This window comes from Rattus rattus, chromosome 18 (genome assembly GCF_011064425.1).
Source record: "Rattus rattus isolate New Zealand chromosome 18, Rrattus_CSIRO_v1, whole genome shotgun sequence".
Taxonomy (NCBI): Eukaryota; Metazoa; Chordata; class Mammalia; order Rodentia; family Muridae; genus Rattus; species Rattus rattus.
Window position 1 is genome coordinate 5,139,615 of NC_046171.1, and position 19,971 is coordinate 5,159,585.

General features: G+C 47.4%; 1 protein-coding gene across 3 annotated transcripts in view; it reads right to left on the bottom strand.

The window, feature by feature from the left end:
* Positions 1-19,971, bottom strand: part of Mapk14 (mitogen-activated protein kinase 14) — a 59,828-nt gene that overhangs the window by 26,659 nt on the left and 13,198 nt on the right. For all 3 annotated transcript variants that reach the window (XM_032889166.1, XM_032889165.1, XM_032889167.1), the window contains exons 2-3: positions 8,684-8,813; positions 6,563-6,621 (exon numbers count right to left, since the gene is read on the bottom strand). In XM_032889166.1, the coding sequence (XP_032745057.1) occupies positions 6,563-6,621; positions 8,684-8,813 (189 nt within the window). The remainder of the gene's footprint in view (positions 1-6,562; positions 6,622-8,683; positions 8,814-19,971) is intronic.

Consider the following 19,971-nt stretch of genomic DNA (forward strand, 5'->3'; position numbering starts at 1 on the left):
TAAGTCTTGCTTGGGTGACAACCAATTGTTCAGATTCCCACCATCCCAGGCGTTTTAAAAGCACAATACAAAGGCTCAAAACAAAACAGACCTCTTGCCACAGTCTGGCATCTCCACTGCTACGGGCTCTATCTGAAAGCAATTAGGAAAAGACAGAGCACGTCTTCCAGATTTAAACAGGGCTTAAACAGCGGCAGGAGCTGACAATTATTAACCACCAATGACCACACTTTATTCACAGTGAGAAAGAGTCCTTCCAGCCTTGTACTCTGCCCCAGTGACCTCTGACCTCCCCGGCTCTCAGCTGCACACGGGGCTTCGTGCTCTGGCTGCCATTCAGAGTGCGGCCTTGTGTCTTGGGGTAAGCCTCCTTGGGCAGGTATTATTTGTGCAAAATGCTGATGCAGAGGGCAGGCAAGATGGCCTCAGAGGTGAGTACCCTGACCTGGCTTCAACCCCTAGAGGCCTTGTGCAGGGAGAGAAGGCTTCTTCTGCTCTCCACACACATTACATAAATAATAGAATTGTTGTTAGTTGTAAAGGATTCAACCCATTCTATCTAAAGCCAGGCCACTCCTCTGGCTTACACTCTGAATTCTTTTCTTTTTTGCTCTATTATAATCTGTAACCCAATTCCCTTCTTTATAAGCTCCTTATTACTGGAGTGTACAGTGTCTGAGGCCAGCAGGCTTAAGCCTTGCTCTGGGTAGTACCTAAAACATCCAGAGCAGTAAGGGCACTAAAATGATGACTCAGAACAGCTCAGAGCAGTGTGAGTAAGACATTTTACCGAAAATGTGTATGCTCAGGCCCTTACCTGGCATGAACACCATTAGACCAGAGTGTTCAGTCAAAGGGGGCAGAGGAACCATCCAATCGTCCAGCTGGAAGTTTAACAAGCTTATTTCACAACACGTTATTCTTACAGGAAGCACCTAGTTCGGTGTCCTCTTTGTCCTTGGCATTACCCAGCCTGGACTCACTATTCCGACATACTGTTCTTGGTAGAAGAAAGACAGGACAGTGCCAAGCATTCTGTCAAAGAGCAGAGGCACCAACAGGGACACAGGACAGCAGGAGCACAGCCTGTCCACGCACAGGTGTGTAGTGCTGGGCTTGGGGGACGAAGTAATGGAAGACACTCAGTCTAGACGAGGGAAAGGCAAGTGCAATGCCACACCGGAAATGACCAGAGCCAGGGGACCACAAGCAACTGTGAACACAGACAGTCTTGGTTTTGGCGTCTTGCATTCCATAGAACATAGTGGTGCCAGGTATGACCGTGGGTATGTAACAGGAAATGGAGCCAGAGCACCCGAAGGAAACAGTTTTGTTCACATCCATATACATACAATAAAGGTTTCAATCTGTTTCCTCCTCTGACAACCTGGGATGCTAAGTCTACACCACAGTATTGTGTCAGTTGACAACATTGACATTCAAGTCCTCTATAAGTTTGAGATGCTGCTAAAATCCCAGCTAAGGGCATAGACCATCTGCGTGTTTTAGAGTTCCAGCTGCTTGAGTAGGCCATGCTTTTTGATGGTTTGTTCTGTGTTTTAAAAACAGGGTCTCTCTATGTAACCCTGGCTGTCCTAGGACTTGCTATGCAGAATGATAGATTCTTGCACTCATTTTTTCTACAAATAACACCTGCAGGTAGGCCTGCTACTGCTCCAACATTAGCAATCAGGAATAAAGGAGAGCACCCACTCTAACAGAGCTCACAAGGCAAGAGAGAACCAGACGTGCCTGGGAATCACAGCTTAGCTAGGGCACAAGGGGGGAATAAGTTTCTGATCAGGAGACCCTTGCATGGGACTGAAGGGAACCAATCTGCAAGTGTGGAGAGAGGCCAGGCTGTGAGCAGAGCAGGCAGAGGCTTTGTTGAGGTACGGCTGCTTGTCTGTATTAGAAAGGACAGAAAGACACAAGTGGAAAGTGGGTCATACAAGGTCAGAGAGTGCACAGAGCCAGACCATGCTGAGCCTCTGAAACTTACCACACTGCACACTATGTGGTCATTTAAAATCAATGATTAGAGAATATGAGGACCATGACTGGCAGAGGCAGATATTCAAAGATAACAGAATTTATAAAAGCAAACCCAGCCGTGTTGAGTGACTTGATGCCTTCAGCTCTAGTTAACGGAAGCAGAGCGCTCAAGCTCACTTTCCACAGGTGCAGGGCCAGCAGACTGCAGGCCCCCTCCCGTCTCTGCAGGACCAAGCAGAGGGCTGGACGGCTAAGCTGCGGGAGGCAGAGTGCTTGCTTAGCAGCACGAAGCCCAGGGTTCTAGCCCAGCACTGCATTAACTGGGTATGATGGTTCATGGCGGTTATCCCAGAACCAGGGACGGAAATGCAGGAGGATCTGGAGTTCAAAGCCATCTCTGGTTACACAGTCATTTGAAGCCACCCTGGGATGGATACGTGAGATCCCACCCCAGAGATAAACTGTGAATGTGAACACAAAGCAGACAGAGGGCAGCAGATCTCTGGGGCTCCAGGTCAGCCAGGGATACAATCCTGTCTCAAATGGATGATGGATGAATGAACGAAACAAAGAAAGAAAAGGAAAAAACAGGAAGGGAAGAAAAAAAAATCAAGAATGAAAAGTTGTAAGTGGGGAGGAAGTCACTTGGAAAGCTCATTTCCACTCAGTCTGTTACAAGTTGGTTTTCTGGAAAGTTGAGGAGAGTGTTTCCAAAAGCCAGCCTCCCCCAGTCAGCTGAGGCAGCCTGGTTAAAGTGTTCGGGAGACCGTGAGGCAATGGCGCTACACACCTTTAATCCCAGTGCTTAGGCAGGTGGAGGCCAGCCTGGTCTACAGAGTGAGTTCCAAGACAGTCAGAACTACACAGAGAGTCTCTGTCTCAATAAATAAATTAATAAATAAATAAGTAAATAAATAAATAAACAAAACCAAAATCCAAAACAAAAGAAAGCAAAAGGTTGGGAAAAATTGCAGCTCTTTCAAAACTTGATTGTAATACCATCTACTGAAACGTTCTACGTTTGTAAATATTGGGACACACAATGGCACTACACGCTGAATAGTACAGGCAATAACTAAACATCAGACGTGCTCAGATGATCTTCCATTTGTGTCTCTGTAAAATGTGCGGCCTGCCCATCCATGTTATGCAGCAGTCAGAATTACATGTGCTCATTTCCCAAGCCACGCCCGTGACTGCACGGTGCTGGTCACTAACAAAACACCGTCTGCTGTTCCTTTCCTGAAGGTTCCTGTGGTCTGACAGATGCAGCAATGATGTGCGCCATTCAATGAAAGGACAGTGGTGACCGAAACACAAACACACGGACGGGGGAAGCACAATCGGAAGCCAGCTGCACACAGGGCAGCCCAGCTTTGCCAGAGACCATGGAGTGGCACACTCTGCGCTGGAGCCTACTATGCGCGGGGCGGCCCGAGTCTCCAATCCTCAGGATGTTGTTTGCGCGTCAGTTTTTTCTTAGTGAACACAAATGGTTTCAAGGCCCGACGGGGTGACACTGCACATCACTCTTTTTATCTGTGTGAATATGTGCACAGAGAACACAGAAATAAGCTCTGTTCTGGAAGGGGTTAACTTTTTGACTGGTGTCAGCACCACAAAAGTCAGCAATGAAACACTCCCTACAGTGAGCGCAGCTCACACTGTCCTCATGGAGAGCGAGTCAGCTGCCGTGCAGGACACAGCACCAGATCGCACTTGAGAGTGGTTTCGCTCAAAACAAGAGTGAGGCACTAGGGAGGGCTGAGGGGTTAGGAGCCCTGGTTACTCCACCTATAGCTCTAACCAGAAGATGTGACACAATTTTCTGGCCTATACAGACATCAGGTATACACACAGCATATACATACATACATACATTCATACATGCATAATGTGCACATAGTCACGCATATAGACAATTAAACAAATCTTTTTTAAAAACTGTTAAAACCCAGCCTTAGGTAAAAAGAAAACAAAGCCTCTGCACTTGCTGAAATGACTGCAACTTTGAAGTTGTAATAAACGAATACAACTTTATTTACTAGGGAAATTTACACACCGGCATGGGTGGGCTAAACCTAGTCAATAAATGGCAGGTCCACTTTTCATTTCAAAATGCTCAATTAAACCAACTCCCAATACTTGTAGTCCACAAATCTCTGTGCTGTTGGAGTCTATCCTCCCTAACCCCAGTGTTTTTCAAAGACTTCCCAAAGACTACAGTAGCATTTGTCCCTCACTAGGCCCCACCACTCTCTTTCCTAAGCACAGGGTGCAGCAGGGCTCCCCAGTCTCTGCTCAGCCTGTGTGGGTGGAGCCTCTGTTCTGGCACCCAGGCAGGGCTGTGGGAGCGGCCTGTCACTGCTCTTAGCCACTGCCAGTCTTCCTTTTCACTTGCTTCCTAAACTTTCATCGCAGGTCAAGCTAACACGGCTGAGTTCCTGTACGAGGCCCAGCTGCCTCCCCTCCAGCTGCTGCCTCTCCTTCTCGGGCTCCATTTTTTTGCATTCACTTCTGTTTTTCCCTTTTTCTATAAACATGACACAAGAGAGCAAATGTATCTGCCTGCTTGTTTTGTGGGAGAAAATTAAATGGTGTTAGCAGCATACATTCCAAAGAAATGTGGAGAGAAGCTGGTTTTGCACTGGGAGCATTAGGAGTGGAGTTGGAATAGTGTGGGTGGTGAGTGGTAACGCCACTCAACCCTGTGTCAAAGGCTTCCTTTCCAAGGGAGCTACAGAAGCAGTAAAACCTCTGGGCAGCAACGTAGTCTGCCTTTGCTACTTTGTGGGTTCTTCTTTCCCCACTCTTTATCCCCTGGGTTCACCCCTATCATTAGACAGGAAAGGGGGGAAGGGGGAAGGAGGGAGGGAGGGAGAGATTTCTGAACCTAATTTTTTTCTTGTTTTTCTTGAGCACGACCACTGACAAAAAGCAAAACTAACTCCCCTGAGCCACCACCAATCACCAACCTAGCACTGGGACTCTAGTATGTCTACACCTTGTCCACAGTTTCCAGATTCCTAACATCACACGATCGCAGAACCTTTCCGCAGCTGGGAGAACTGTGCTAGAGCGGCAGGCCAATTGCAGGCGCTGCTGCAGAGCTGGCCCGTGTCCCCACAGCTGGGATCAGACGGAAACATTCCTATACTGGTTCTGTGAAGGACAGCTCTGTTTTTGAAGACACCAAAATTCCAAATTCTCACTACATGGCAAGGCTTAAGTTACCAGGGGTGTCGCTTTGCAAATATGGGGCCCTGGTCGTTTGTGTCTTCTGCTCCTTCACCGTGAGTGAGTGAGTGGCTTATTACCCCATCACTCTCTGCTCCTGCTTCCCGGCACCTCTGCCAGAAGCCCAAAAGCCTGGGCTCACCCAACTATGAGGAGGAACCTTTAAAACTAGGAGGTAAGGAACCTAATTTCTTTGGTCATGTTGTAGAGAAGACGGCTTACTAATACAGGAAGATGGGGACAAGCAGGGATGGCCGACCTCAGTTTGACCTTTACAATAACCATCCTTCCCACTCAGGAGGGCGAGCCTCCCAACAAGACCAAATGTGCAAGCGTGCTTAGGATGGTTCCCTGTGCAGCGCAGTGTGTCTCTTAAGCAGGGTGGGGCTCACCTTTCTCCTCTTCTTCTGATAAACACCCTGACAAAAGCAACTTAAGGGAGACGGATGCAGTCTGGTTCAACACACCGCACCAGCAAGCACAGAGGAATTAGAGGCCACTGCCCTGCTGGCTTTTCTCCAGCTCACGCAGTCGCAGATGCCCTGCCTAGGGAATGGTCCCGACCACAGTTTAGATGGCCCTTCCTTCCCTCATCAATTAAAAGTCAAGACAGCTACCTGCCCCAGCAGGCAAGCCCAGAGGCCCGTCAGGTGATTGTGGCATCTGTCAGGTTGATAATTAGTACAGGGTGTTAATCCCACTCACTGGGGAAGCTCTGGTGCCTGGGAGGCTGGATGTGCACACACCTGCTGTCTTGCTGTCACGTGTGTTGGCGTGGGAAGGCATTCAGGAGCAATCAGAACAGCCCCCTCTGAGGTGTGTTCTGTAGGGCTTCCTACACCCTGGCAGTTCCCAGCCCGGTGCTCTCACAAACACACGCACGGGCTGTCATTCCCTTCTTCTCCTGACCTCTACTTGTGGTTCCTGGGACTCCCCAGGCACCAGACTGGAAGAAGTCTTTAAGTACCAGCATGCAGTCTCAGTGTCACCTCCCCCACCATGAAGGATCATAGAAGGAAACACCATGTGGATTGGCATTTATGGAAAAAAACTTACAATCAAAATTCTCTCTGTGGAACACTTTTAAGAACTCAGCACTGGCTCTGATGGCTACACTGGGCTCTAAATGCACCACACATAATAAATATTCACTTCATGTATCCCTCCCACGAGAACCCACAATAGGAGGAGAATAATCTTCTGAAGTTTGCGTCCTGTTGAGCAGTTCTGTGGGCTGCTCACCCCCATTCTATAGCTGAGGCTGTAAATGCAAAAATAAATAAATAAATAAATAAATAAATAAATAAATAAATAAAAAAAAATCACTCACACATCGTTGAATTCCTCCAGGGACCTTGCAGGTGTAAACACATCCAACAGACCAATCACCTGCAAGAACAAATAAAATCAAACAGTCGGAAAGCAACAGTCTTGCTGCAGTGCCTCTGCAGAGTTTCAGGTAGACCGATCCAAGTGCAGCCACGCCCGTATGCCAGTGTGCTAGCTTCCTACCCAGACTGTGTTTCTGGTACACATGTGCTGACATCATTTTTTCTGGGGGTTGGGGGCTTGCAGAGAGCAGTTCATACGGCCCAGGCTTGGACTCCTGATCTTCCTGCTGCCACCTCCCAAATGCCCACAGACATGCGCCACACGCCTGGCCTATCACTCCACATAGTACCAGGGAAACCCTGCATCTTAGAATTTGTTCACATGGCCACTAGTGTGTCAGACAGCGAAAAAAGAATTAGGATTCCTTCCTTATGTGATCTTTATTTTGTGTCTGTCTGTCTCTCCCCACCCTCGTCCTCTCGTGTGCCTGTGTCCCTGGATGCTGGAGGGAGGGTAAACCACTGAAGCTGGAATTACAGGCAGGTTGTGAGTCACCCAATCTAGACGCTGGGAAGTAATCTTGGGTCCTCTACAAGAGCAGCAAATCCTCAGTCACTGAGACATTTCTCCAGCCCCAAGTCTTCATTCTTCACAGCATAAAATTGATAGACTGAGAGGTGAGATCATTTCTACATTAAGTATTCTGGTCTTTCCCATCCCCCCGTGCCTGCTTTGTTCAAAAATACAAAGCAACAGGGCTGGAGAGTGGCTCAGTAATTCCAACCCAGACAGGGCTAGAGTGGGACCCAGTCTCTCTCAAACAAACAAACAAACAACACAAATCACAGCCAGCTGCGGGGTGCACACCTTTAATCCGAACACTAGAGAGGCAGAGGAAGATGGATCTGTGAGTTTGAGGGCAGCCTGGTCTACAGAGGGTCCAGGACAGCTAGGGCTGCACAGAGAAACCCTGTGCCTAGAAAAACAAAACAAAACACACCAAACGCTAATATGGGGGGGCTCTCAACTGCTAGAACCTGAACATCTTAATATAAGAATGATGGTAAGCAGCCTGCAGATGCAACAACAAACATGAACAGAGCCCCATCTTTTGAGATGGGGGAGATGACACAATCATTCGTCCAGGGCCCAAAGTTCAGCTCTCAGCATCCCATCAGGGGCCTCACAAGCACCTGCAACTCCAGATCCAAATCCAGATGATCTGACACCCTCTTCTGTCTTCCACGGCACTGCCCACATGTGTGATACTCCGTCCACATGTACACAAGCATGTAGACATAGTTAGAAATTAAAAAAAATTCATCTTCAAATGTTTTTGGGGTTTTTTTGATTTATTTATTTATTATATATAAGTACACTCTAGCTGTCTTCAGACACCAGAAGAGGGCATCAGATCCCATTACAGATGATTGTGAGCCACCATGTGGTTGCTGGGAATTGAACTCAGGACCTCTGGAAGAGCAGTCGGTGCTCTAACCACTCTCCAGCCCAAATGTTGTTTTTTAATCTTTCATTTTTATGTTTTGCCTGAATGTTATGTGGGTGTATCACACACAGTACTCACTGAGACCAGAAGAGGGCAACAGATCCCCTAGAACTGAAGTTATAATTGGGGGCCAATTCCCACAAGCTGCCTTTTTATATCCATATCCTCACACGTGCACATGACAGAAGCACCAATGAAGAGATCGGTAAAAGGCAGCACTGGGTGGAGACGGCTCAGCAGGGAGGAGCAGGGCTACTCTTGCAGAGCAGCCAGGTTTGGTTCTCAGCACCCAGTGGGCCTCAAGCACCTGCGATTCCAGGTCCAGGTCTCTGCCATCTTCTGGTCTCCAAGGTACTGCACCCCACAGTGCACATAAACTCCAGCAGGCAAACACATACACTGACACTAAATAAAAATAGGAAACCAAACTCTCCTTAAGCTCCTGGAGTAAGAGTACAACTCTGGGAAGAGGTTCCATCAACCTCACGATGACCTGACAGCCCCACGGCACCAAAGCAGCCCTCATGCAACGCGAACCCAACCTGACAGTGTGCTGTGTCCCCAGCAGCACTGCACACAAGGCCTTGGTCTGCGCACAGAGGAGGAACTCACATTCTCGTGCTTCATGTGCTTCAGCAGCCGCAGCTCCCTGTAGGTCCTTTTGGCGTGAATGATGGACTGAAACGGTCTCGACAGCTTCTTCACTGCCACACGATGTCCCGTCTTTGTATCAAAAGCAGCACTAATTAAGGAGGAAGAGCAAAAGCCCACCGTTAAACGTGCTCCGAATACTATTTCTAATACTTTTGAGGCCTATTCATTTTCAAATTAAATTTGTGGCAAGACACAAAAAGAAAAACAAAAACCAGGATAAAGACTATAATGACTTATTACCCACCACCCAGGGAGGCTCCTATTTATTCAAGATGTTTCTTTTTGCCTCTATTGTCTGTATCAGAAGTTGGAAAGTATTTTCCACACAGTAACATTTTAGATTCTCCAAAGCCCAGGTAAGGTCCCTGACAGCTCCACCGCGTGTAGTTGTTGCCTGAAAGCAGGCTGATAATGGGAGCTCATAAGATGGGTGTGGCTGTGTTCAGGTGGCAGCCTGTCCAGGGAGCCAACACTGATAACCTTTGTATGAAGTCTGTGGCCCAGGCCTGTCACCTTGAGACTACATGCTGATCCTAGTGAAGGCTCCAGAAATTACATTACTCCTAGGAGAAGGAGCCCTTCCAAGTGCTGGACACTTCCCAGAGACGGAGGCACACACAGTAGGAAGCTCTTGGATGTGGGGAAGTGACAGGAGAACGAACACTCACAACAGTGATGCACACAGTGACCACTGAATAAACCCAAGTGGGATGAGCGTCAACTTGATGCCAGTGCAGCATCCCAGTGGCTAGTGCGGAATTCTCCCTGCCCAGTCTGTCCCTACTCAGGAGTCTTCCTTTCGCCTGGGAACCATCGGTTTGATCTGTGATGACACTTTCGGGAGTTCCCAGCCTCCTTTCTGAGCCTTGTTCTCCCACAGTGGCAGTAACTTATACCAGACACTTCTCTCACAGTGCTGTCCTCAAGGGTGCGCTCTCACACAGGCACTTTGCTGTGGCACAGATGACCACCACGTTCCCTTTGTTTCCCAAAGCCCTGGCCAGCAATCCTGAAGCAATCCTGCTGCAATTACCTGCTGACTAGAATTCCCATTACCCTCCGAAAGTCGTCCCTCTCACAAAGTAGCCCTCCACCCCCAACTTCTGACCACATTCCTGGCAACTACATCATCTGACTGGGCATATCCAGTGTCCTGTGTCTTGACCTCTCCGGAAACTCCTTTCCGCCTCATGCGGGCCTCACTTCAGCCATCTCTCTCTGCACTGATTCCCCTTGAGTGCAGCAAGGGTGCTGACCTCATCACTTGGCTCTCCAGCTCTCCTGTCTTCAGCCTCCCAACCCTTCTATCCTTCCCTTGGATAAAGTCTAATCTTGGGTGACCTCAACCACCTCATGGTTGAAAAATAAAAGAATGGACAATCAGATTGTTTCAAACTTTTTACTTCTGAAAATAATTGCAAACATACTCTAAAACATGACTCACCTCACAAGGTCATTTTCCACTATGAAATGATCTGGTCACTTTTCTGCCTCTCAAACTTCCAATCCCTCCTCCCCCTTTCCTTGAGAGATCAGAAGCCACCAAAGGGAGATCCATACAACTCTATCTCTTCGTGTGGATCTGTTCGCCCCAGCTGTCCTTGGCCAACACCTTCACGGTCTCTCCTGCTCTTAGGCACACACGCCCTCGGATCAAAACCCAAGACTGACAGTGCTTTGGAGCCATTCTACATCTCAGAGACATTCTTCCCACATATCACTGGCTTACTGTCTGTGTGTGTGTGTGTGTGTGTGTGTGTGTGTGTGTGTGTGAGAGAGAGAGAGAGAGAGAGAGAGAGAGAGAGACAGAGAGAGAGAGAGACAGAGACAGAGAAGAGACAGGGAATTGAACCTAGGGATGTGAACAGTAGGCAAGCACTCTACCACTGAGTTATTTACATACTAATGCCTCTACTGGGTCTAGAAATTTCCCATATTCATTAACTCCTTCTGATGATTCCCCTCATAGTTAAAAAGTCCTCCAAAGCTTAGAAGAATCTCCAAATTCTCAAGGTATGGGACCCCCTCATGTCAGCTTCACCTGAGGATTTGTAAGGGAATTTGTGGACACCATCCTAGAGCTACAAATCAGGAACTGAAGACAGGCCGATTCTCACACTCTTCATGCACATAAGACTAGAGTTGCTAACCTACACCTGTGCTGTTCATGTTCTCTGCAGACCAGTGGCCCTGGCCCTGCCTGGGAGCTCCTGAGAAGGCAGGATCTCAGCCGACATAGTGGAGTCTGCACTGTCACAATGTGATTCATACAGTTCCTAAGTTTGAGAAGCAGAGCTCTACACACAATGCTGCTCTTCTCAAGCCCACTGACGGCTCGGTGAGCAAGTCCAGTGACCACTTTTCTGGATTAGCATTTGGCACCGTACCACTTTCCTGTCCTCCTGTCAATCCTACAGAAGCCCCCATGGACACGGGGCTTTCTGGGACCTTCTCTGCATCATGTACTTCTACTATGTAAGCTCCTGATAATGGAGTTCTTCAGGGGAGGGTCCTGGGCCACTTTCTTTTCTTTTCTTTTTTTTTTAAGATTTATTTATTTATTATATATGAGTGCCCTGTAGCTGCCTTCAGACACACCAGAAGAGGACATCAGATCTCATTACAGATGGCTGTGAGCCACCATGTAGTTGCTGGGAATTGAACTCAGGACCTCTGGAAGAGCAGTCAGTGCTCTTAACCGCTGAGCCACCTCTCCAGCCCGCTGGGCCACTTTCTATCTTCTTGTCCTTGTGACCTCTTCTGTAGCTATGTTACAGTTAGTTCAACATGAAATAGCCTCCTCCACAGGCGTGTGTTAACACTTGGGACAGGCGTGCGTGTGTAACACTCACGTCCCAGTGGGTGGCACCCCTTCACTGCTGTTAGCAAACACCAGGCTGGCCTTAAACTCTCTCTACAGCTGAAGATGATCCTAAACTGTTGACCCTTCTGCCTCCTGAACACTGGAACCGCAGGTGTGCCACCATGTCTAGCTGAGGGAACCCTAACATTTTAGGAGGTGGGAGGGCATAACCAGACAGCTCAGTCTAGGTGCAAGCCTGACAGTCTGAGTTTGATTCCAGGAACTCAAATGGTAAAAGGAGAAAACCAACTTGAAAATGTCCCCTGCTGCACACCCGCACACCCGCACACCAGGACACATGCACACCCTGTGCATTCCCTCACACTGAACAAAGATGGCTGCGTTGGGTACCCTATCTTTCCGTCCCATCCCTGCCGGCCAAGGTGTACAGAACAACCCAAAGCACACCCTTCCATGATGCTCCACTCCAGTGTACAGGGCTAGGCCAGCACAGGAAAGCGCTGTGAGATGGAGAATGGCTGAAACCTTTGCTCCTTCAACCTCTCCTATCAGGTGTTTGGGCACAGGAATGAGAAAGCCACACAACTGACCATTTCAGGCTAAATGCTATCTATAAACATCAAACCCGGGCTGGAGAGATGGCTCAGCTGTTAAGAGCACTGACTGCTCTTCCAGAGGTCCTGAGTTCAATTCCCAGCAACCACATGGTGGCTCACAACCATCTGTAATGAGATCTGATGCCCTCTTCTGGTGTGTCTGAAGACAGTGACAGTGAACTCATATAAATAAATACATCTTTAAAAACAAAACAAACAAAAAACAACAATAAAACCTGCAAAGCTTATCTCTTCTTGAAATCTCTTTTCTAGGCAGCAGGACGGCGGGCAGTCCTGAAGGTGATACATAAATATGGAGAACTTGGCAAGGTGAAAACACCCACAACTGTCCCCTTCCTGTCATTCTTACACCAGGAAAAAAAGAGCCAACTGCTCCAGCACAGTGTGAGCGCTACACTAGCTGAGCAGGGGGAGAGGCTGCTGCTAAGCTGGGTGAGAACCCGAGTTCATCCACAAGCGCGGACTCCCACACACGTGTGCAGACAGACCTCTTTCTGACTCACACGCAATTTCAAAATAATGACTATTTTAAACTCAAGGAATTTTTCTCGAAATACAGAATACAATGCACATTTCCTACCACAGTCTGTAAGTTTCAGATGAACTGACCTGGTCCCAGGGCTCACCCTGTATGTAGTCCCCCTGTATGGCCATGCCCTCCCCCACTCCAGGCCTACTCTGGGTGTGCTGGCTTCTTTCAGTTCCGTAAACTATTTGGACCTGCTGTTACTAGTTCCTTCTCCCCTACCCCGCACCCCACCCACGTCTAAATCTTTATTCTTCCAGTAATGGCCCCTCAGAGGTGTACCACCCACCGGAGGCAAGCTCTCTCAGCCTTTCCACACTTTCTCCCCATAAGACGACCTTCCCTATGCCAGTGTGTGGTTACAGACAGAGGAAATGGCCATGGCCCTACACGATGTGGCCTCTTCAACTCCCACCCTGAGTGTCATGCCTCATGAAGCCTTTCTAACTTTGTCCTCTCCTTGGGATGAACCTGTGGGGAGCAGGGAGGGCCAGCAGGTGATGGCCGCACCTACAGGTCCAGCTCGGTGGGGACAGCGGAGCAGCTGTCCATTATGGTCACCCACCCAGGCTCTTCTGTTGCCAGCTCCAGAGCAAGAGGCGCAGCTTCCACCCTGACTCCACTAGCGACTCAGGAGGACAGAGGCCGCACAGGACCGGCAGTCCCCAATAATCACAATGATTACTATATGTTTACTTACCACCCACCAGGTAGTTAAACAAGGGCTGGGCTCTGGAGTAGACTATCAGGGTTTTAATACTAGCTCTACAACTTAATAACGGTATACTTTTGAGAAGTTAATTAAATTCTATCAACTCATATATAAAACAAAGATAATGTCGGTATCTAAAATAAGGTACTAGTTTTTATGGCAGGTTTAGCAAAACCCTAATTTTGTAAAACTCAATTATCAGACATTAATAATGACTCCTACTGCCACCTGCCCTGGGCATGTTGAGGGCAAGAAGTCCATCTGTTTCCCTCACCATCATGGTACAAAGGGCTCAAAACCCCAGTTTCCTCAATTGGCACTGAACAGTTCCCTCAGGGTTGGACACACACCAGACAAGCACTGGTCAGTGAGCTGAGCTGCACACCCTTTCTAATGTTTGTTTAATTTTCAGACAGGCTCTTGCAAAATTTTCTATACTGGCTTGAATTTACAATCTTTCTGCGAGTCCCTCGTGTTCTGGGATTAGAGAGACATGCCGCCACTTGTGGTTTATAGGGTTTTTTGTTTTGTTTTTGAGGTTTTGTTTTGGGGGGGACAGGGTCTCTCTGTGCAGCCCTGGCTTGTCCTGGAATTCACTCTGTAGACCAGGCTAACCTTGAACACACAGATATCTGCCTGCTTCTGCCTCTCTAGTCCTTGGATTAAAGGCATGCACCCCTACCACCGAGCTATGGTGTTATTCTATTTTATGAATAAAAAAGAAAACAGAGGGGGTTGGGGATTTAGCTCAGCAGTAGAGCGCTTGCCTAGCATGCGCAAGGCCCTGGGTTCGGTCCCCAGCTCCGAAAAAAAGAAAAAAAAAAAACAAAACAAAACAGTATATATGGTAGCTGATGTCACAAAGCTTACTATCTACCTGGGATAACAAAATGCACACTATGCCAGGAATGCCCAGTTAAACAGCCAACATACAGTTAAACATTTCTCAGAACCCTGGATTAAAAAACCACATATATGTATGTTTGACATATATTGAGGCCTGATGAAATGGTTCGGCAGGTAACGACCAGAGGGTAAAGGAACTTGCTGGCAGGCCTGAGAGTACATCCCCTGGGACCACACGGTGGAAGGAGAACTGACTCCTGCAAGTTGTCCTCTGACATCCCTAAGTGTGAGCAGGTTAAGATTCATGTTCATTCATTCATTCATTCATTCATTCATTCATTCTCATCCTCTCATTCTTTTCCTGACTTCTTGCTCTTCCAGGGGTCCTGAGTTGAATTCCCAGCAACCACATGGTGGCTCACAACCATCTGTAATGGGATCTGATGCCCTCTTCTGGTGTGTCTGAAGACACACACACACACACACACACACACACACACACACACACACACACACACACAGAGGGGGAGTGAGGTTCCTGCCTATAATAACACAGCTTGGAAGGCAGAGAGAGGTGGAACATGATAGAAGCCAGTGTGGGCTACAGAGCAAGACCATTCTCAAAACACAGGCACAGACACAAAGTAGGGTTCAAAGTTTGTATCTGTTGCAGCCTGGTCACAGGAAAACCAGACATGACTTGAAATTCCAACAGCAGCAGTTTAAAGTCTACTGCATTCTTGGGTCTCACACACGGAGCAATGAGCAAGACTCCACCTTTATTCAAGTCTCAAAGGCTAAAGAACAAGTCTCAGAAGCAGAAAATGGCTATCAGAGGGAAGTAGTGCATTCATACAGAAGAAGTGTCTACTGTATCCTACACTTAGAACACTGTTTGAACAGTGTATGCTTCTATTCTGATTTTTTTTAAAAACAAGCTTCCATGTCTCAAGGAGGCCATTAGTAGAGTGAGAAACATGACTCACAGTGCTACTCTGTCACTGAGGGGTGTTTTCAACCTAAGGAAACCACTAGTTAGTTGCAATTACATCTCCTTCTAATGATACTTACATGGACATAATCACCATATGTAAATCTGAGACCTACATTCCTAAATCACAATCATTTTTCATTTTACCAAAGCATTTTCAAATCTGCCTTTTGCAATATTCACTGATGCAGTCCCACCAGATGTTCGCACACATAACAAAACACCATCTCAGTGAACGTCTCATTGCTTCTTCCCTAATCATATGCTTTCATTACAACATACTAATTTTTACCATAGAGGACACACACTCCCATTAAAGCACACCTTCCAAGTACGAGACAGACAGCAGGAATTACTCAGACAGTTTTTGTGGGTTAAAACCCTCCAGCAAAGGCTGCCAATGCCCCAGCTCTATGCACTAAAATGCTTGTTTTCTCTCCCAAGCAAAGCAGTATTTGGAAAGAACAGAAACTATGCATTCTGCCCTAAATTATAAATTTCCAAAAGCAGAAGCTTCTGGAAAACCTTTAAGCCATCTAAAAAGCAAACTGAAAGCTCAGAGGAAGGAATGCAAAATGTACTCAGCAAGTGACTACCTCACATAATATCCTGGCACTGTCTAGCTCTCTTAAATTCAAAAGGCAGCTTGAGAAAGGGCCTCTTCTCTCACTGGCCTAGAACTTACCAAGTAGGCTGGACAGGGCAACCAGCAAACCCAAGATCTACCTGTCTGTGCCTTCCCAGTGCTCAGATTACAAGTGCATGCTGTGACACCCAGATTCTGCCCCCCCCCAAAAATGTGGTTTTCAGGGGAACAAAACGTCCCCTCTGTTGAAAACCACTGATCTCAAGAAGACTGAGGCAGCCCTGTGCAGAGATCTAGATGGTGAGGACAGGCCTTCTGCCAACGGCCACAAGGGTGAGCCGCCTTCAGAGGCTCCTCCAGCCTGACAAACGTAAAGGCCCTTATTTTACCACTCCAGCCCAATCAGGGGTTTCACAAGGTCATTTCAACACAGGTATATGCTGCATTGCAAGAGTTATGCCCCTCCCACTATGCCTTCTCTTATAAAAGGGGCTATTTTCCAAAGCCTCATTACACTGCACCACTCAGAGTCTCAACAGCAAACATTTAAGTAATCCTAAAGAATTAACTCACTTTGAGCAAATCTAAAGTATCAGACTATCCATATTACGTGGAAGTTACTATGGTCTTGCTACTAGCATGGAAAAAGCTGGCATAGCAACAGTTCCTAGGCTCCATCTCAGCTATAAACCTGTGCTACAAACCTAATCATGGGTAAACACGAGCTGATGCCTCTACAGGCTAACACCCCAAGTACAGAGGTCTCTAGCTATACAGCATTTGGACATCTTATGATAGTACTTAGGTATTATCTAGTGCTGAGCCACAAATCATCCCCAAACGTGCAGCGCTAAACCTGATCTATCCATCTCCTGTTGTGGGTCAAGAATTGGGGAACAATTTAGCAAGGTGGCTCTGGCTGTCTCCCTGAAAGCTGAAGTGAAGAGATAGATGGGGCACAGCAAGTCTCTTGTAACTGTTTTTAAATTTCCTTCACGTGAAGGTGTGCTTGCCTACATGTGTGCCTGTGTACCATGTGCAGCAGGAGCTGAAAGGGGAAGTCACGTCCCTTAGAACTGGAGTTACAAATGGGTGTGAGCTGCCGTGTGGTCCTGAGACTCAAGCTCAGATCCTTTGGGAAAGCAGCCAGTGCTCTTAACTGTAGAGCATCTCTCCAGCCCCAAAGTGACTTTTATCCCTGACAGAGGCTGGAGGCTCCTTTTCCAAGGATTCTCTCAGCTGCTGTGCTTGTCCTCTAAGACTCTTCACAGGACTTTCTTTAGAAAGGCTGACTTTGCACTGGAGAGATGGCTCAGCGGTTAAGAGCACTGACTGCTCTTCCAGAGGTCCTGAGTTCAATTCCCAGCAACCACATGGTGGCTCACGACCATCTCCAATGGGATCTGATGCCCTGTTCTGGTGTGCCTGAAGACACAGTGAACTCATATACATTAAATAAAATACTTTTTTAAAAAAAGGAAGGAAGGAAGGAAGGAAGGAAGGAAGGAAGGAAGGAAGGAAGGAAGGAAGGAAGGGTGATTTTGTTCCCCAGAGGACACAACCAAGTCGTAGAGAAGAATGTTACTAGCACCAAGCTGCTTGCTAAGCATCCTAAGCAGACACAGCAGCCAAAGATTAGGAACAACTATTTGACCCCAAATGCCAAAGGGTACCAGAGCTGAGAAACTCTGCTCTACAACAGGGGTGTCCAAGCTTCGGAACTGTGACAGAGTGATATCACCTCATGTGTCAGGCGGATTCAGAGCTATCCTGATGCACACGGCCTGCAAAGCAGCCTGCAGGCAGCCAGCTGGAAGGTCTGGTCCTTCAGCAGTGTTCCCAGAGAAGAGCAACCTCGTTTACAGCATTCCTTCTGCAGACACCCATTCCTACCACATTCTACACCCGAGCCACCAAGTACCGTTCTCACCAGAGGGGAGGGAACTGAGCTCTGCCTCAACCGGACACGTTTGTCTTTATTCAGACTACAGACACTCTTTAACTTTGTTCCCCAACTTTGTTCTGTACACCTTTAAGACAGTGAGGAGGTGATAAACATTCAGTACCAAAGCACTGGGAATTCGGACGTGAGCTTCTCTAGGCTGGTGATAAGCAGCCAGCCCCTCTCCAATGCTCAGCAGCAGCGGCCGTCCCAGTAAGCCATGTGCTCGCACACGACCATGCACTCTGTTGCTCAGGCAGGATACTGGGGTGGACAAGTGTGTTAGGAGCACTCTGACTTAATATTCCAACTTACTGGGTTTTTTGGTTTGGATTTCTTTTGGGCAAAAACAAACAAACAAAAATAAACAGAACCACCAAACCAATGTTAAGTCAAAGCTGTATTTTCAATATTTCTCTACATAAGAATCTTTTTATTGGGCTTGAGATGGCTGAGCAGTTAAGAGCACTGGCTGCTGTTCCAGAGGACCTGGGTTCCATTCTCAGCACCCACATGACAGCTCACAAATGTCTATAACTTCAGTTCCAGGGGATCTGACACCTTCACAGACATACAGGCAGGCAAAACACCAGTGCACATAAACAAAAATGAATCTTTTTTTAAAAAGGAATCTTTTATTGATTTAGAAATTTACATTAGCAAGTTTAATTTTTTTTTCTTAAAGATTTATTCATTTATTATATATAAGTACACTGTAGCTGTCTTCAGACACACCAGAAGAGGGCATCAGATCTCCTTACAGGTGGTTGTGAGCCACCATGTGGTTGCTGGGATTTGAACTCAGGACCTCAGGAAGAGCATTCGGTGCTCTTAACCACTGAGCCATCTCTCCAGGCCACATTAGCAAGTTTAAATGTACACCATGCAATACAAAGAAAAACAAACCGGTAGTCAAAATAGGAGTTCTAGTTTGGCACTTACCAGCAGGTGATCGCAACCAAAGCTTTCACACACCTGTTTCCAAAGAACTAGAACAGGGAATGCACAGCCCTGCCTAGCCCAAAATGCCACGAGGAGGCTCAAATAAATACGCTGAGGGTGCTTTATATTAAAGCCAATAGTGTTGTTTGTGTCTGTGTGTGAACTTGTGCGTGCGATGTCTGTGGAGGCGCTGGATAGTCATCAGCCTCCCCACATGGTGCTGGACACAGAACTTGGATCCTCTGCAGGAACAGTATGAACTCGACAAGTGAGCCGTCTCTCGGGCCCCAGAAGGTAGTTTTCCTGCTCCACGTTGAAGTGAACATCCAACTATAAAGTCAGTCTGTGCTGCAGTCTCCAGCATGGGCTTCCGTGGAGTGAGCTCTCGATGTTCTGAGAGCTTTCTCTCACACTGAGGTTGAGCCTATCTCTGAAGGAACAGTGAAGAGATTGTTCGAATGAAACCGCGAGTCCTTGAAATCCTCCTGATGTCAGTCTGTGGCACCTGTAGTTTCTACAAGCTAAGTGTGTGCTCGGATTCAACAAGTCTCAGATGGATCCTGAGAATTACTACAATTGGCAGCACACTGTAACCAATCCTTTAAAGACTGAACTAAAAACCAGCTTTCCTCTGCAAGCTTGTCTCCTACTCCAGGCTGAGAGAGCAGAAGCTGTGGTTTGTCTTTTATCGCTGGCATCTAGTCATGACCTGATCATAAAACAAAAATAATAAACACATACCAAAACCAGATCACTGCTGACCTCAAGAACAGAGAAGCCTGGGGTGTTGGAAAGACAGAAGTGTTTGCAGACAAACTGGCCGACGGTAGCAGAACAGCCTCCAACCAGGCCCATCAACGCTTCAGCAGAAAGATTTTAAATACTGTTCCTTCCACTGTACAAGTCACGGTAGGTAACAGCTATGCTACGTACAGACGTTCTGCCAGTCAGAAACAGGCCAACTCTTAGGGAAGCAGTTACCTGTCTCCACCTGCAGAACTACATCTTGACTCTTGGGTGACTGAAACACAGCGAGAGCCACAGCTGGGTCAGGCTGGCCCTCTTCCCTTCTGTTCACTCACATGATATTCTCTCCTGTCCGCCCCCTTTCATGCTCCCCAACTGAAGAGTGTACTCAGCCCTCAAAGTAACTTTTAATACTTTTTTTTTCCTCCATGAAACCATTCAGGATGGAGAGATGGCTCAGCGATTAAGAGCACGGACTGGGGGGGTTGGGGATTTAGCTCAGTGGTAGAGCGC